Source organism: Anoplophora glabripennis, unplaced genomic scaffold (assembly GCF_000390285.2).
Source record: "Anoplophora glabripennis isolate ALB-LARVAE unplaced genomic scaffold, Agla_2.0 scaffold37, whole genome shotgun sequence".
Lineage (NCBI taxonomy): Eukaryota > Metazoa > Arthropoda > Insecta > Coleoptera > Cerambycidae > Anoplophora > Anoplophora glabripennis.
In genome coordinates this window covers 1,335,340-1,354,040 of record NW_019416243.1, presented here as the reverse complement: position 1 = coordinate 1,354,040, position 18,701 = coordinate 1,335,340, and the positions used below count along the sequence as shown (strand labels likewise).

The window sequence follows — 18,701 nt, the reverse complement described above, 5'->3', positions numbered from 1 at the left end:
CGAAAAAGTGCTAGGAAAATACATTTTTTTTAAAATCTATATTCAAATGTTCATTTATATGGTTAAGACTCCGTCGAACGTGAATCCCCGGTCAAAATTGATGGTATTTTTGCTAACCTCAAAAAAAAACAGGTCAATTAAGCACAAGATGGCGGATCCAAGATGGCCGACAAAATTTTGTAAAATAACCCATTCGTGTCAAATTTGATATACGGGGGTTTTCGGAGTAGCTGATCACGGATCCGAGGTCAATTTTGCAAAATTCAAGATGGCCGACCAAATTTGAAAAAAATAACATATTCGCGTCAAATTTGGTATACGGGGGTTTTCGGAGTCACTGATTACGAATTCGAACATTCGAATATAGAAAAAAAATGTTTGTACTTTTCCTAGCACTTTGTCGTGAATGTTTACTATTTTTTAACTGTTTTTTGTGGTTAGGAAATTCCTGTGATGTGACAGCTCAATTCTGACACCGGATTCGTGATCAGGAGGCAAAAATATTAAGGCTAACAAGTGTCGTATGAAAAGTACAGACAACTTTGTTTTGTGTAGCTGTGTAATTTATTTCCGTGTGAAATGTGCAGTAACATACTTTTTTCTTTCTTAATTAGTGATTCAGGTAAATGTCTATATTTTTTTCGTCTTACCATTTGCATTTTTTCACTCGTAATTCGATTTTAAGGGTATGCAATATGCAACATAGCATTTCCCATAAGAACCTATATTTTTGGTACTAATTAAAAACAAAAACAAATTGATAAATAATTCGGGAATAATTCACAGAATCTGATTTCGCGTTGCAAAAAAATATATCAATACGAAACTGGCTGCATTTTTTCCTAACATCCGATCCTCCTTAAACTACACGCATGCAATTAACACAATTGTTAACACCATCTGTTGAAAAACAGCAAGAACTTATTGAACGTCTATATATAGGTACCAACATATATTTAATTTTAATCAAAATATATTTTTAAGAAACAATGAAATGTTAACATTTGCGCATTCGCCAGAATTTTAAATAATTTGTGCCTAAAATTATTAGGTCCTGTTTTCAAATTGAAACAAATTGGATAGAAATAGCCAGTCTTACTCGAATTGGACTATTCTCAGTTAAATATAGGAATAATTTGAATAGATATCATTAATAAAATAACACTGTATTTGAGAACTCAAATTGCAAATATTTTCGTACAAAATGATAGATATCCATGTTAATTCCTTCTAGAAATGATCTTGGAACTCAAAGCCTAATGGAACAAAAAATAAAATTTTATAAAGGTGACGCTGTATAATGCTATCAGCTCGCTAAACTTAGCTCTGGATTCGTGACTGAGCAATCTTAGTGAACGTGATAGCAACTGCATTATATACGACATCATCTAAGTGCTTTATCTAAGTAAGTACATAATGCTATTGTACACAGTCTTAATGCATTCTCGACCACACCTTTGAGAATTTGTCGGTTTTGTGAGGTGCTGGCTCTGCTAACATAAAATAATTATTAAAATATGAACCTCAATATTCAGAGGCGGTACCAGCCTTAAGTATGTAAACCTATGAACAAAATCTGTTCAATTAATGGAGATCGAGCCTTTAAATTATACGAAATAGGTAAGTATTGTAGTATAACAACCCCGGGTTTGATCGAAAAAAAATATAAATTTAATTGTGGACAGAAATTTGTGATCGTCATAAGGAATCCCTACGTTGTATACATCTATTTTTAATTGACCGAAAAGCGCTGGCTACTAACTTTAAAGAGGGGAAGTATGGTTTAATTTTATAAATCAAAAGCAGAGTAAATACACCTAACTTTATTATTTAGGTACAACAGTCTTCAAATTAAACATGTGACAAATAGAAAGAACAACAAAAGCATTAACAACCATTTAACATAAAATGAGAGTGCCAGGCTCACCTAGAGCTCCTGTGGGGAAAGTGTATGGCAGATAAACTTATGATCGTTGCTCTAACTACCCAAATATAAATACAAAACAACCGCTAAACAAAGGCATAAATTAAGATCCTTTGAATGATAAATAAGACCTGACTTATTTAATGTGTCACTAAATGTCACCTCACTCGAATCAGACACACACACTTCCAAGTAAAACTGAAGAGGTTTGGTGTTAGTTATCCGGCAGAGCCGGAAGGTACTGGAGTCCCATACGGGAGGCAATCCAGCTATAGTTGAGATTTCGGAAGATCTGTTTTAGCAATTCTTTTTTTGTATATAATTATTCTTTTTTTTTCAAATTCGTTTTTCACGGGCGAAAATGTTAGTGAATTCAACAAGGCCCTTATATGCGTCTTGACATAAAGTGAGCTTAATTGTTTTTCGAACAACGTAATCATGATGAAACAAGTTAAATGTGAAACAAAGGAGTTGCTATTGCAATATCTGGGCAGTCACGACAATATATACATATTTTAACATGTAATAAATAATGAGCAATCGTTAATAATAATTGTAACAATTTTACCTTGGCAAAATATACGCCCCTGAGCGTAAGACAATGAAGGCTAAACATACACAGAATTTTTATCATGACATATATATATATATAATCATTACAATCATAAGATACAAGATAGAACAATTAACAACAAAGTACTTAGAGAATATTACCTGCTAATTAATACCTGTTAAACACTTTTAATTTTTCACTACTTTGCCACATTGCCCGCCGATCGTCTTACTACCCATCTCCACACTGTTCTCACTTCAACTATTTAGGCTTCCTTCCAGAAATTCCCACCCATAAGCGCCTGTTTTTGCGCTTCCTTCTACCAACTGTCAATAGTACGTTTTCATTATTGTATAACACCCATGTAACAGGTGACGTCGAAGTTGATACGATAAGTATATATATACTTATGTATACAATGTCTTCAAAAATGCCCGAGTCCCACGTAACCAGATTTGTTTTGGTGCTCAGTAAATTTGATTTTCTTAAGTTGGTGTTTCAGAAATTATCAAGGAAAAATTACCAACTAGAACCCTAGATGAAATGTCAGTCCAGAGGCGTTCGTAATTTTTCGTGTTTTTATGCCTATTATTTGTACAATTTAGCAGTGTTTATCAGAATTTCTACCAATTTCTACAAATTAATTTTTGTTTGTTGAGTTGAAAAAAATATATATATTTTTTGATACATCCACAAAAATGCTTATTATATTTAAAAAAAAATACATGAATGATCGTCTGATTCAGTAAAACTTTGATTTTGTACTCTACACGCAAAATTTTCGATATGTACTTTCCCTACGTGAAATATTGTAACACCCTGTATATTAGACAGACCCTCAATCGACAAAGCAATAAATGGTATCTGGATGAAGCCTATGCCATTATAGACTACTCAGCAGAAGACGATGCTTTATAAGTTTTTTAAACGTCTCGAAAACTAAATCGATATTTAATTTTTTTTACCAAAAGCCAACAGAATCAGTAACGACGGGAAACCAAGTGGTTAATAGTTGCATTATATCTAACGTTACATAAGGTGTGACAGAATTTTACCTTTGTTGAGATATATACCTTGAAAACACCTGCCTTTCTATTGATCTGGTGTAGTTTAAAAACAACAAAATTTTTCACTTTAGTGAGCAGCTTATCGGATTTTCTGTTACTTGAGGGCATAAAGATGGCGACCGTATTTACTTTACGATTTAAACGTTATCTCGCGGGACCTTACGATTTGATGTCGGTATCGCGAAAGTAATAATGTAAGAACATTTTTTGTCGTAGAGAGGGAAGAATCATATAGCAGATAATGGACAATCATAAAGCATCATCGTATATCTTTTCCCGACTTTAAACTTTTGTGAAATGCATCATACTGGCTACAATGTGTTTATTAGACTGAATGCTCACATTTCAAACAAAGTGGTCGAAGTATGGTATATGACAACGTTTATGAACATAAAAAAATGCAATTAAAAGAAGAACGTTGTTCTTGGTACTGTTCTTAGGTGTATGCTTTTAAATTAATTAAAAGAAATGATACATTTACAATGATGCATACTGACAAAACATTTTCTGATCGTGATGAGATATCACACATTTAATTATTATTGGAAATATGAGTAAAAAGTAGATTAAAAAAATTAAACCTGAAACAAATGGTTTCAGTCAAATCATTGCAAATGTTGAATACAAAAGTAAAACGTTTTCAAGCCTAAGGACCATCTTCAGAAAAATTGTAAGAAAGTTTGATTATTTCAGACCTTTTTAAAAGTGAAAAATACGGGGGGAAAGCGCTTTATCTTTATTAGAATTCTAAACGCCATAAGAACATTGTATCGATATAAAACACGTATTGGTAACACAGTTGTGTAGTGACTATTTCAGAAAATTTATTGTATTACAAGCTGAGATTCTATTGCAAACATATAACAAACATTTAACTATTAAAAGTGATGACAAATAGCGCCCCAAACTGTCCAACTTATTTTCTTAGTAGCGATGCACCCATATCTTATATTACATTACAATACATCGGAATTTGCACTATAATTCTTCCATTCTAATAATGAAGCATCCGATGAAAGGTTAACTTTCTTTTCTAATTCTATTTCCTCTGGTTGATTGACTTTACCCGTGCTTTTCTTTGTCACCGTTAGACTTCTGTTCCTTCATCTTATGTAATGCTTAACAGCGGTTTCTAGGGCACACAGGATAATAATTTTAATAACTAAAAACTGTAAAATAGTTAGATACTTACGTAACTTTTCACTTCACATAACCCGATATGATCAATCGGTTATTATCGGTCTATTCTCATTTAACTAGACTAAGCGTAATAGTAGATACACAGCGGACTGTCGGGAATTTTACGATCATAACAGATTATGCACCGAGAGATGATGATAACTTAATTATTATCGCGTTTAACACGTTAAAAATGGAAACAATCATTATGAAAACGAATAATTCTGTTAATACAGCTTTTATATACAGATTTGGATATAGGTCTTTATACAACAAACCTTCAATGTCTTCAAATATCCCCAAACAAAGAATTCTAGATCATCAGTAAAAAGAATGTTTGCAAGAAAACGAGGGTCTTCAGCATCATGAAACCAGCGGTAAAAAACCAAACGTGCTGGATGATCATTTATTGGATTTAAGGCCTGTACTCGTTGCACATGGTATGGATAAAGCAGTTGCTCGTGAAGGATTTTCCAAACAAGAGGACCATTAATTCCTACCTCGGCTGATATTCTCCGCACACTCGTACCTGGATTTTGCTCTACCAGTGCTAGAATTTCTTCTTCTGCTCTAGGAGTGGATACCGACCTTGGTCTTCCGGGTAAATGGCACTGTTTGCTCAAGGAACCAGTATCACGCAATCTTTGGTGAATTCTTCCTTCTTGTGAAGGAATCTGGCGATTTGGATAAGCGTCAACATAAAGACGTCGCTCTTCGGTGGCGTTCCCATTAGCACGACCATACATGAAATGCATGTCTGTTAATTCTTCGTTAGAGTAACCAGCCATAGCGAAAGAAAACTTGTGCACTGAGAACAACTGTCAAATACGTACTATTTATTTCACTGAACATCAACCAACTATTATAAGAAAATACACAACGTTTTTGCAAAATAAAAATGGGGCTAAAAAACTTAAAACATTCCATATTTCCGCAACCGTTACTTTGCGGACCCATGTTTATTGAGACTTTTCTGCTTATTTTGGTTTATACTATTACCTCCTCAAATATTTTACACTCTTTTTTTAACACCCTGTATAAGTAATTCATTATAATCTTTATTAACTTTTATTCATTATTCTATAGAAACAGTTTCTTTCAGTGTACATTGTTCTACTGGATCAGAAGTCATAGTTTCTGTAGGTACAAGTAAACTAATTAGTTAGTAAAATTTTGTTTTCTAAAAAAATTACAAGCCTCCCAAAAAAATTTTACATTAGATTTGTTTAAAATAACCCTATTATTGTTAAAGTAAGCGAGGATCAACATATCATTTTTCAAATCTTCTTTTCGTATTTTTTCTAATGTTTCGAATACTTTCATTAACCAAAATTAGTTTTTTTTTTGTTTCTAAAATTTGATGCGATATCGACAGGGTAGTAGTTATAACTGTTTTCTGATACAGAAAACAAGTAACTAATTCAATTTACTAATTTAGAAAATAAAAGTGTTTCTTACTTTCACCTAGAAATGTACAAAAGTGTTCAGCAATCCTGTCACGTTTTTTAAGCCTATCAGATTGCTAGGCCGAAAATGATGGAGAGCACGGAGTCAGGAAGGCTGAATAAACAGTCAAAGTAGTAGTGGTTGCTCTTGAGCCACGACATATAAAGAAAATCGTACAAGGTCCATAATGGCGGAAGGCGGAATTGATGTAACAATGAAGGGACTGAAGTGTTGAGTGGAATTGTATTTATACTTTATCCAGTGACATCCGAAGATAACAGTTGAATACAAATGGCGATATGTTACATATCTGAAAGGAACAGCTAAAAATGTTGATATTTATAACACAAATTGAAGTATTTAATATTTCTAACGCACTAAATTCACTTTAGAACTGAACGACGAAAATTAATGCGAAAAGAGCGAGAACAATCTATATTGTTTATATAATATAAATTAACTTTCCACGCAGCTAAATAATCCGTCTGAAACTACATTTCATTCACAAACTTTCATTCAAATTATTTCAGATCAGCGCCAGAGCGTTGATTTTTAATATTCATCAGGAATATGAATTTTATTCACGTTTACTTCGCACTACCAAAACTGTTGGATTTAGTTAATTATAAATTATGTACACTAGAAACTGCTGCAGGACTGCAAATTAGTGTTATGAAGATGAATTTCAAAGTGAATGAATTAGTGGTGCTCGTTTGATATGTTTTAGAAAGTTATTTTGTTAATTTCCCAGAAAAGATTTTATATTATACAGTACGCGCCTAAAGTATGGAATAAATTTAGTAAAAACGAAACAATTTTTTTTTGGGAAAAATCCTCGAACAGGTCGATTTTTAATTTAAAAATACATATTTTAGCATAAAAGGCGATTTTCAGCCGTCATTTGTTTGCGAGTAATGACGTCATCGACATTTTTTGTAAATAGCAACCCTCTATTTTTTTCTTGATTCTGAAAGATCGTTTCATTGTCGATCCAATAGTATTAAAATGTTGCCTTCTTCTAAATTATGTGGTCTATTAACGTACAATTTGGACTTTAAGTAGCCCCATAAGAAATAGTCCAGCGGTGTAAGATCTGGGGATCTCGCGAGCCATTCTATCGGTCCTCGTCTGCCACTCCACCTCCTAGGAAAACAATTGTCCAGAAAATCTCGAACAGGGCGCGTATAGTGCGGAGGTGCATCGTCTTGGTGAAACCATATGGTGTCATCAGGAATATCAGGGTCATTATCGTTAGGAAAAAATACTGCGAGCGCTGGAACAAGGTCATTTTATAAAAACTATAAATATCTTTCTCCTGAAAGGGTTCCTTCAAAGAACAAAGGCCCTACTATTCTGTTGTCAACTTTTCCAGCCCACACATTTAATTTCTGTGGGTCTCTGCCATCCAATGAGGATTTTCCCGACTCCAATACCTGCAAGTTTGACGGTTCACTGTACCATTGAGACAAAACGTGCCTCGTCTGAAGAAAGTATTTGCCGGTGTAAATCTCTATTTACTTGACATAAGTCCATCATAATTTCACAAAAGTGTAAGCGACGGTCGGGATCGTCTTCATTGAGTTCCTGCACAAGTTGAATTTTGTAGGGATGATATTTTTCCTACCTCAGGATACGTAGCGCTGTGGTCTAACTAATTTCATTGTTTAATACAACCAATCGTGAAGTATTATGAGGATTATTTACCATACTTATCAAAATGTTCTGTTTGTGATCTTCACTAACGCTTGGACGTCCAGGTTTTGGAATATCTACAACATTGCCAATTTCTTTAAATTTATATTCTAACTTACTTGATTGGCAGATATGGCGATCTGGTCTAGTCTTCTCCCCGCATCCGATAAGAATTAAATTTTCAATTGTTTGAGTGACAGTTAAATGTGCCATAATACTTTAAATTCAACAATAATTTTTATATCGCTTACAATACTTAGAAAGTCGGTATGACAGTGACACTTTGAAAATATTTACACCTACGTGATCCATAAAAAACTTCAGGCATTTAGAAAAACTAAATTTGATAACGTTTTTGCTTTATTTTAATTGATTTGGGTTTTCTAACATTCAATCGTCATTTACTCGAAAACTTTCCTATCTAAGATGGCAACATTTTAATACTGTCAGATCGACAAAGAAACGATCTTTCAGATCAAGAAAAAAATAGGGGGTTGCTATTTAAAAAAATGTCGATGACGTTATTACTCGAAAACAAATGACGGTTGAAAATATCCTTTTATGCTAAAATATGTATTTTTTAAATTAAAAATCGACCTGTTCGAGGATTTTTCCCAAAAAAAATTTGTTTCGTTTTTACTGAATTTATTCCATACTTTAAGCGCGTACTGTATAGTAGAATATCTGGCTAAATAGAAGAATAAGAAAAACGAAATTTTCTGATTATCAGCACTTTGTCTAGAATATTATCAGAGTCCTTTAACAAAACAGAAATATTCATGCATAAAACACTCCATCAATACAATAATTTTTAACATTTATAATTCGTGTTCATTATTATAATTACTTGATTTTATTAATAAGCAGTAGTTTTTGTGAATCAACTGTTGTACTGTTGTCTATAGAGGACATTCGCCTAGTTATTTAAAATTTTGTGGGGATGTTTCTTCAGGTTAAATTTTAAAATCTTCCTAAGATATTTCATTAGAAAGCATATTTTGGTCGAATTTACAAATTTATTATACCATCAGTAGTATACCTGTGGGAAGTACTCGCCTTATTGAGAAGATGTAAGAAATTTGACTGCCATTATTTCAGTATGAGATAGAGTAATTATAAATGAACTAAAAAGTTGTATATTACAGGGGCGTAAGGTTAACAGATTTCAAAATTCAGAGAGTATTAATATTGATTTCATCACAACGTGACAACAGCGCTTAACCTAATGCTGTACAGCTGATGCACTTCAAAACAATTAATAATAATAATAATAATAATAATAATAATAATAATAATAATAACGTCTTTATTGCAATTTCTAAGTGAAATTTACAAAAGGCGAAAGTCTAGCCCACTGGCCATTCTAACTTAACCCTTCCTAAAACTTAAAACTAACCTTATATCTAATAATTATAATCCTAAAATAAAACAAACATTACAATACATAATAATAAAATATAATGAACAAACTACAAATATTGACTTATTTTTAAAATTAATAAATATTATACATTTGTTTTTTGCAAGTGTAGCAAATATCGTTTCAAATGTATTTTGAACGATCCCTCAGACATGGTGCCCTTGATGGTATTATCCAAAGAATTGTATAATTTAACTGAGTTATAAGTAAATGACCGCTGAAACATGGCAGTCTTATGATGAGGCATAGTTAATGATGTTGGGTTCCGTAAATTTAGAGTGTGAACTGCGTTGCGACATGTTAACTTATTTTTCAAATACTCAGGAGATGAAGAGTTTAGTATACGAAACACAAACGAAAGGAAATTGTATTTGAATGTGTTATTAATTTTCAACCAACTTAAGTTTAAAAAAGCAGTAGATATATGGTCATACTTTCTCAGGTTATTAATTAACTTACAGCAAGTGTTTTGAATTTTTTGTAATCTGTTACATGTTACTTTGTCTAAACATGGATAAAATACTATATTACAGTAACAAATTTTAGACAATACTAAACTCTCACACAGACATTTCTTCATCTTATACGTCAACAAATTTTTATTAGCATATAGTAATTTTAATCTGATGTAACATTCCTTGGTAACATTTGTGACATGGTCTACGAATTTCAAATTTTCATCAAAATATACTCCTAAATTTTTTGCAGTGGTAACAAACGGAATCAACTGACCATCAATGTTAATACGCATGCTTGCTTTTAAGTGTTCACGTTTTTTCTTTGTGGAAAACAAAACTACTTTTGATTTATTGGGATTGAGGCGTAAATTATGATTTATAGCATAGTTATTAATATTGGATAAATCATCATTTATAATTGTCAGTGCCTCATCAGACTTATCAGTTGCAAAGTGATGATAAAGCTGTGTATCGTCTGCAAAAAACTGAACATTACATTTTGTAATTACATTTGTTAGGTCGAACGTATAAAGAAGAAACAATAAAGGCCCAAGTACTGAACCCTGCGGCACACCCGACACGATTTGCTGGGCAGTCGAAACATTATTATCCAATATTACTTGTTGGAATCTGTTTTCTAAATAGTTACTTAAAAAGTTCAACGAGACATCGTTAAAACCTAAGTACTTGCATTTGGCGATAAGCAGTTTATGATTAATTGTATCGAAAGCTTTTGTAAAATCTAAAAGAACCAATGCAGAAGCTTGCCCAATGTCTAAAGCACGCAATATATTGTCAGTCACATTTGCCAAGGCAGTTGCCGTACTATGGCCCTTCCGAAATCCAGACTGATGTACTGGAAACAGATTATGCTCTATTACATACTTAGTTATTTGCCCGTAAACAACTTTTTCCAAAATTTTTGATAAAATTGGCAATAGACTAATGGGCCGCAGATCACTCATATTCGTTGGGTTGTGACATTTAGGAAGAGGTGTTACAAGAGCTGTTTTCCAGGAATCTGGAAAAAAACCCCTTTCCAGACAGCTATTGACAATGTGAGTGACGTATATCCCTACAGCAGGCATACACAGTCTCAACATCTGAGGAGAAACACCATCAACACCTTGAGCGTTTGATTTTATATCTGAAATAATTTTAAGTACATCTGCATGATCGACAAGATTAAAAGCAAACTTAAAGTCACGGTGAAAAAAATGGGTCTGATAGAACTCTATACTTTGAGAACAGACATAATCACTATTTTGAAAGACTGAGACCAGATAATCATTAATGCCGTTCGGATTACATAAATGTGCTGGAATTTCAGAATCATTAGTACATTGAATTTTTAGTGTCTTAAGAGCTTTATAAAAAAAGCGTGTATTTTTTTGATCATTTATATGTTTTAAGTATGCAGCTTTTTCTCTACGAACAGAAGCTTTAGCAAAATTTCTCCACTGTTTGTAATTGTCCCAGTTTTCAGGTGTTTTGCGCCTTTTATAAATATGTAAAGCTTTATCTCGTAAATTCATAATCAATTTCAAATTTTCAGTTAGCCAAGGAGCACGCGGTTTGCTAACACGGACGGTTCTCAGTGGCGCATGTATATTAAAAAGGTGCATGATATGATCAGTAAGAAATTTCACCTTATCATCAATATCATGTATGCGCAATATATTAGACCACTGTATATTTTCCAGGTCACAATTAAATCTGTCAATATTAAAACTTTTAAAGTCCCTAAAAGTAACCATTTTTTGTTTACGCTTCTGTATGTTGAAAGAAATTTCACAAAACGTGAGACGGTGATCAGAAAAGATATCTGTATTTAGTGTGCCTCTACTGCTACATCTTTCCGGATTGGTTGTGAATATTGGATCTAACAATGTCTCTGTATATCGAGTAATTCTGGTAGGTTCTGTAATTAATTGCACCATATCATAACTATCAAAACACTGGCTAACTTTATTATTCATATGAAATAAATTAACATTTACGTCACCCATGACCATAATGTGATCAAAAGAAGGAGTGAGAACAGACATAATATTATCCAAACAATCAATAGCTTGATCTAGGTGGCCTTTAGGTGGCCGATAAATAATACCCAAGGCTATATTTGTATTACCAAAATTTATCTTTAACCACATATGCTCCAAATGCCTCTTTTGCTCGTCCATATGGGGATCTAGAATAATCATTTCGCAAGAAAAACTACTATTTACAAAGACGCCAACCCCACCCCCACGAGTGTCTCGGTCTCGACGATAAAAATTATATCCAGCAATATTCACTAAATTTGATGGAATATCTGATGACAACCATGTTTCAGTAACAGCAAAAACATCAAAAACATTTTGTGTTATCATGTCTGATACATCTAAAAAACTTGGTAAAATGGACCTAGTATTAACATGGCCAAACTTAATTACTCTTTTAGAACGTGTATTAACCATAATTAATCTTTTCTTTCAAATTAGTGACATAATTCTGATATATTGTACAAGATGAATCATAGACGGCATGGTTAACTGGTACATTTTTTTTATGTGATTTATTATAATTAATACAATTTATACAAAAATATTCTTCAGATTTACATTCCCTTGTTTTATGCTTTTGTGTACATTTCGGACAAACTAACTCTAACTGACATTCTTTTTCGATGTGACCAAAAGAACAACATTTGTAGCACCGAAGTACGCGCAAATGATCTAGTACGGCAGATTTTTTCCATCCAACATACAAATATCCTCTTCCAATTAACAAGTTTCGCAACGCAGGCGGGACTTCAATAATTATATTAATGTTAGTAAAATGTTTAAGTTTTGTGACAACTTTAATATTTGAACTGTCAACCTCAAGGTTATTTAACGTCAGAATATTGTCAATTATTTGTTGATCAGTATCAAGACCATTTAGGCTTGCATTTTTAATTATTAGTCTCGGATTAAACTTTTTAACCTCATTGATGAGGTACTTAGAACCTAGCTCACTACTTAAACTAGTTTTTAGATTATTTAAGGACTGTTCATTTTCACAGTGCACAGCAATGCCACCTCGTATCTTCCTAGTCCCATTAATACACGCTTTAATATTACCGGGATTAACTGACCTCGTAATATCTCGCAAAATATCATCATTATTAAGTGAATTATCGTTGGATTTTACTATTAATACAGCCGAAGTTGTTTTTGGTGACTTTTTTGTAACATCACTATATGATACACTTTTTCCAACTTGAGATAATGTACTCACGTTTTTCTCCACTGTCGACTGTTCTTCATACCTATGAATTATAGCCTTTTGCAGATTATGTGAATACTCCAGCTCGTTTAATAATTTGTTGATAAGAAATTTTTCTTTATTTAGGCTTTCTATTTCTTTATGAAGTAGGGCAACCTCGTTATTTTCGGCACCGTTGGTTCCTTGCTGTGTTGGACGCCAGGCATCTTTGCAGTTGTCACAAAACCAAAATAAATTTTGACTTTCGTTTAGAATTTTGCACCACGAGTCTCTAATTGATACACAAACTAGATGGTACCTTCTTTTGCAAAAATTGCATATGATATGTTTTGAATTGACAATAAAATTATCAGAGCAGCGGTGACACACGTCAGTATCGACCGACATACCGCTCCACATGTGGAGCTCCGCTCCACAATTGTTTTCCAGTTTTTAAATAAATAAAATAAAATAGTGTTGTACTTAAATCTTATCTCGAATTTTATTAATTATGAAACTTTTAATCAAATTATGAATTTGAAAAATATGTAGTATAATGTATAAAATATATGTATAAGTACCCAAAGATTCAAGTCGTCCAAATAATCATATGTATTCAAAATAATTTAGGTACTTACCAAAAAGCAAAATTTTTAAAATGCACAAGTACAAAACAAACTACAACATATGCTCAAAATGTCCACCACCATTTTCGATGTACGCACGATAACTTCGAATCCAATTTTCGCGCAGTCGCTGGAAAACACCTCAAGAAAAGGAAATAGTGGTACGCAAAAGACACTCCGACACGGTCGAATCCAGATACCAATTGAATTGCGTATTGGTGGTTGCTGGACAGTACATAAACCGCCGCGCCGTTGTCACATTGCTCAATCTGAATTTTATCAAATTTTAAATTTATTGCAACGCTAATTTTTGTTTAGAATTAAGCATAAAGAAGTTAAAAAAAAGTGACATACATTGTATTTTATGGCATTCTATGCACGCAGTTATGTCAATATTCCTTAATTAATCGAAATTTTGATCATTTTTTTCTCGGAAATGGTTGAGTCTAGGACCCATATCATATAACGTTTTTTTTGTGCATTTTAATGTCGTCTTCTAAAATTAAGGCAGTCAAAATTGTAACACCCTGTATAGCGTTTTATTATTATTTTTATTTATGTAGATATGTAGTTAATAATCTTCTTCAGTGTTAGACGAAAGATGTCATTTGATAAGTCTTTTTTCTAAGATAAACATTTATTTCTAAAGTTTCTATTAATAAAACTGCATTTCAATCTTGCCTCATTATATTTAGACAGGGTGGTCTAGTTTCCTATGCGGAAACTTCAGGGATCGATAGAGTTTTAAAAAATAATATGATTTTGATATATAAACTACATTAGAAAAATGCTTCGTTAAGGAAATACAGTGTTCACGATTGGTTTAAAAAAATCAAATTTATTAATTGTTGTCAAAGGGCTAAAACATTTCAATGAAATATTTGTAGACGTTAACTACCACGTTTTGCAATGAAAAAACATTATTTTTAGTTTTGCCAGTGGCATCCGTACTAGCACGTCACAGGATATTTCTAAAGAAAAAAATGGTACGCTACTGCCTTTACATAAAATAAAAATCAGTTTTGGATTTTTCATTCAATTTGGAAGAAAAATGCTCTAATTTGATTTTTCTGTACTCAGCGTTTTCGAGTACAAAAATAAAAAAACCCTTTTAACATAATAATATACAATGTAAATGTAATTTCCGATGCGGAAACTTCAAGGACCGATAGAGATGCAAAAAAATAATATGAGTTTGATATATAAACTATATTCGAAAAATGCTTCGTTAAGGAAATATAATCGTTTGCAATGAAAAACATTATTGTTGGTTATGCCAGTGGCATCCGTACTAGCACGTTATATTTCCAGAGCCAGATAGGGCTCCGTAGCCAATCAGAGTGCCACGGCTGCAAACAACTTATTCTTAAGTATTTTGACTTCCTGAATCCAAAAAACTTGATCGCAAAGCCATAAAATGATTGTTAGGATGCGGGGAATAATATCCGGTAACTTTTTTGGCTTTTCATTGAAGTTAAATAATGAAAAAAACCTTATAAACAAATAACTTCGTTGAAATTTCACAACTTTCTAAGCTGCCATTAACTGTTAAATAAATAAATTGATAAATGGAACTTACCTATCTTGTAAAATAAAGTTCAAGCTTTAAAATGAGATGTGCGTCTCAATCCGAAAAATAGAACCAGAGATATGGTAAAATTGGTGCGCGTGGAGACGGAAAATGTAAGATATTTGCACTAAATTTGCAATAACTTTGGTTAAAGTTAATATTTTTTTAATTTTCAAAAAAATATATTTTTGTTATGAGAAAACGTAACTATTAACGCATAAAAAATTATACTAGCTATATAAATAAACTTTTTACAGCCATTTAAACATTTAATTTGTTAATAACAATTAAACTGACCACTTTCAGGCCTTGCTATCAAGTTTTTTGGATCCAGGAAATCAAAATACTTAAGAATATGTTGTTTGCAGCCGCGGCACTCTGACTGGCCACGGAACTCTGTCTGATTCCTAGACTAAGAATTTACATTAATTTACGTGGTGACAAAGTAACTAGTAATCTGACTGGGTTTAGAAGACACATACCAGGCCTTAAGGCGCGTCCGCATAACAGGGAGCTACCACGACCTTAGGACGGAACGGAAAGGTTACTCACTATTCGATTGGTTGTAAATAATCTCATCACATTTTTCTATTTTCCGTGCTTAGCAGACACACCTCAGGCATGTAAGGAGGTTATTGTGAACTGGCAACAATTACCTATAGTGCCGATGAAGACGACTTGTGTGAGTGAGTAGATAGCCTCGTGCGGAGCTAAGGTGTCAGACGTGTTCTCCGTCGGCGACGAGTTCATGTTGTCACGAAGACCTGCAGGCTAGACGCCGCATGTTGCTCCGCCTTCTCTGAAAAGGAAAGCAAGTTATAAGTCAGATCTGATCGAAAATGAACAGGATTCATGCAATAATGTCATGGAAATATATTTCTTCCATCAATTTGTCAAGAATCAAGAAATGTATATGCTCTTTTGTAAAAGCTCTTTAAATTGCATTTAGACCCGTCAGTCCTAAATGAAGTTGTCATAAGATATTAATTTCTTGTTTAATTGTTTAAAATAACCCTATTATTAAATCAGTTTATATTAGTAACAATATAGTGGTTTTTCATAAATGAAATTCCACAGTGTGACTAATTTTAAACAAAAAATGTATTTATTGTCCGATTTAATTCGGGTTTCTTTTTGGAAGATAGAGACATAAACACTTTAAACTGCACACATAAGTATTTATAATCAGGTTTAATTCGGGACTTTTTCTGGAAAGTAGAGCTAAAAACTATTACGTCAGTTGTCAAAGTCTGCTTATTATTTTATCTTGATTTGTTATTAAATTTTATATACTTGTTTATTAATCTGATTACGCCACTGGATTCTGCACCCCCTCAATTGAATTTATAATAAATTTCATGAACATTGTAAAATTAATGTTTATGGTTTTCATCACTCGTGTTACTCTTAAACGGAGAGCATACATAAATTAAATAAACAGAAAATATAAACTAATTTGACTTTTTTAGTATCTTATTTCAAATTAAATAATCATTTTCATGGATAAATCATTTAATTACAGTTATGAGTAGCAAAAAACACGAACAAATCATATCTGAAAACTAAAAAGTGCTGCGCGATCTAAAATTTTTCACATTTTTCTCAAACGTCTGTTTTATTTTACACAATTATTACGTAGCTTTTGAATATTTTTCACCTTAAATATTTGGAGAATAATAATAATTATCCTACAAGCCTCAGTTCAGTTCACCTGTTGGTTAGTAGATATATGTTTGATTTATGTGTACCCCACAAATTTAATATTTAAAAAGAGTAAATTAGTGAACATTTTATTTCTTTATTTTATGTAATTACTATTCCATAAAATTTTACAATTAACAGTCAATATTTTTTTACGATAAGTGTAGCAGTTAGATTTTAAACCAAAATTCGCTAACCAATTTTTATAAAATTTGATGATTAAACAAAATAATAAGCTGACTTTGACAACTAGAAATAAATTCGTATGTCATGTGCCAAAATATAGTTGTCTAACACTATTTTTCGAGAAAACACTCGAATTAAATTAGATAAATAAATACAATACAAAGGTGTTTCCATTTGAAGTATAAGAAATACAGCGTTGACGAACCTTAAGTGTCCTGAGCATATAAAAAACGTGGAAGTTTTCAAAGAAAAATATTATACGGGGTGTCAATTCAGTACACATACAAACTTGAAATGATCCTTTGAGCCAAAAAGTTTATATAAACATAAGTCCGCAATCCAATAATTTTCGAGATACAGGGTGTTAAAGTTAAAAAAAAAAACGCCGTTTTTGAAATATCTTTGATGATGCTTTATTAAGAATGGAATACGTATATGAATGGCGGAGATACCCCAGACATTCGACTCCACTGGGTAAAAATTCAATGATTATTGGCTGCTTCGGAGGAACATTGACGTAACTGCAAATATGTGAACTTTACAGGAGAAAGAAAAATCGTAAAGATTTAAATGAGGAGAAATTTATTGACAATTCTGAAACTGTAGTATGTGTGGAAACTATCTGTGTATTTGTGTGGAGTTGTGTATTTTGGAATGTGTTAAATAAAAACGTGTTGGGAATATTATAAACAGAAATTTGAAGTTACTCATTGTTTTTCCGGAGCTATGTAACTTATTGTGTCGTTTCCAAGAAAAAACATCTTTCATTTTATTCGAAAAACGAATTGTTTATTATTTTCTTTATTAACGTTGCCAAATACTCGTATAAAGTTTCATTATTCTCCATCAAACGTCTTTAGATACATTTTAGAAATAGTTATTTTCTTTTAAATCTCAATACTCTGTATATCAAAAACTATTGATATGTGAACCCATATAACCTTTATGGTTTGAAATTACTCAAATATTTGTCCCTTAAAGTTTATCTACGAATTCAGTTAATACTGTGTACATAAATATCTTTTGAAAAAATAAAGATATTGAAACTATATTTTATCTGCGCAATGCTTAAACAAAACGGCATTCAATGTGAAAAAAATAATCTTAACTCAAACCAATAGCGTAGATATGCCGGTTACGTTTTTATCAAAACTTATTGCGTGATACCTACTTGAAAAAAAGTAATTTTTTAAACGTGAACTTTGTTTTGAACAAAAATAATGTATTTTTGCATGTATTATATCATTCTTCTACAAATTAGCGATTTGTAAAGATGATACGTTTAAATAAATGTAGAATTTAGTTAAATAATTCTACAAAATGTGTTCTATATGGCGTCTCTGTCAATAGACTTTCCGAATACATATTTGCTTACTTTTTTAAAGATTTATGTATCATGATAAATCCGCTGATAGTTTTCTTCTAAACTTTAATACCCTTTATCTCAAAAATGAGAGATTTAAAACAGCGTTTCAAGAGAGCGTTTTCCTCTTTAATTTTTGCTACGCTGTTGTGCAGCACCCTGTACAATTTTAAATTTACCGAAACAAGTATCTTTACAAATTGTTAATTTGTACTAAAATGGTAAAAGGTAAGTTAATTGGAGAGAACACTTTTGTTTGAAATAAAGTTAAAAAAATGTAATACATTC

General features: G+C 32.1%; 1 protein-coding gene across 1 annotated transcript in view; it reads right to left on the bottom strand.

Moving 5' to 3' along the window:
* Positions 1-15,913, bottom strand: part of LOC108913519 (muscarinic acetylcholine receptor DM1) — a 120,204-nt gene extending 104,291 nt beyond the window's left edge. Inside the window, exon 1 of the mRNA XM_018719083.1 lies at positions 15,820-15,913. Within this exon, the coding sequence (XP_018574599.1) occupies positions 15,820-15,913 (94 nt within the window). The remainder of the gene's footprint in view (positions 1-15,819) is intronic.
* Positions 15,914-18,701: the final 2,788 nt, after the last annotated feature.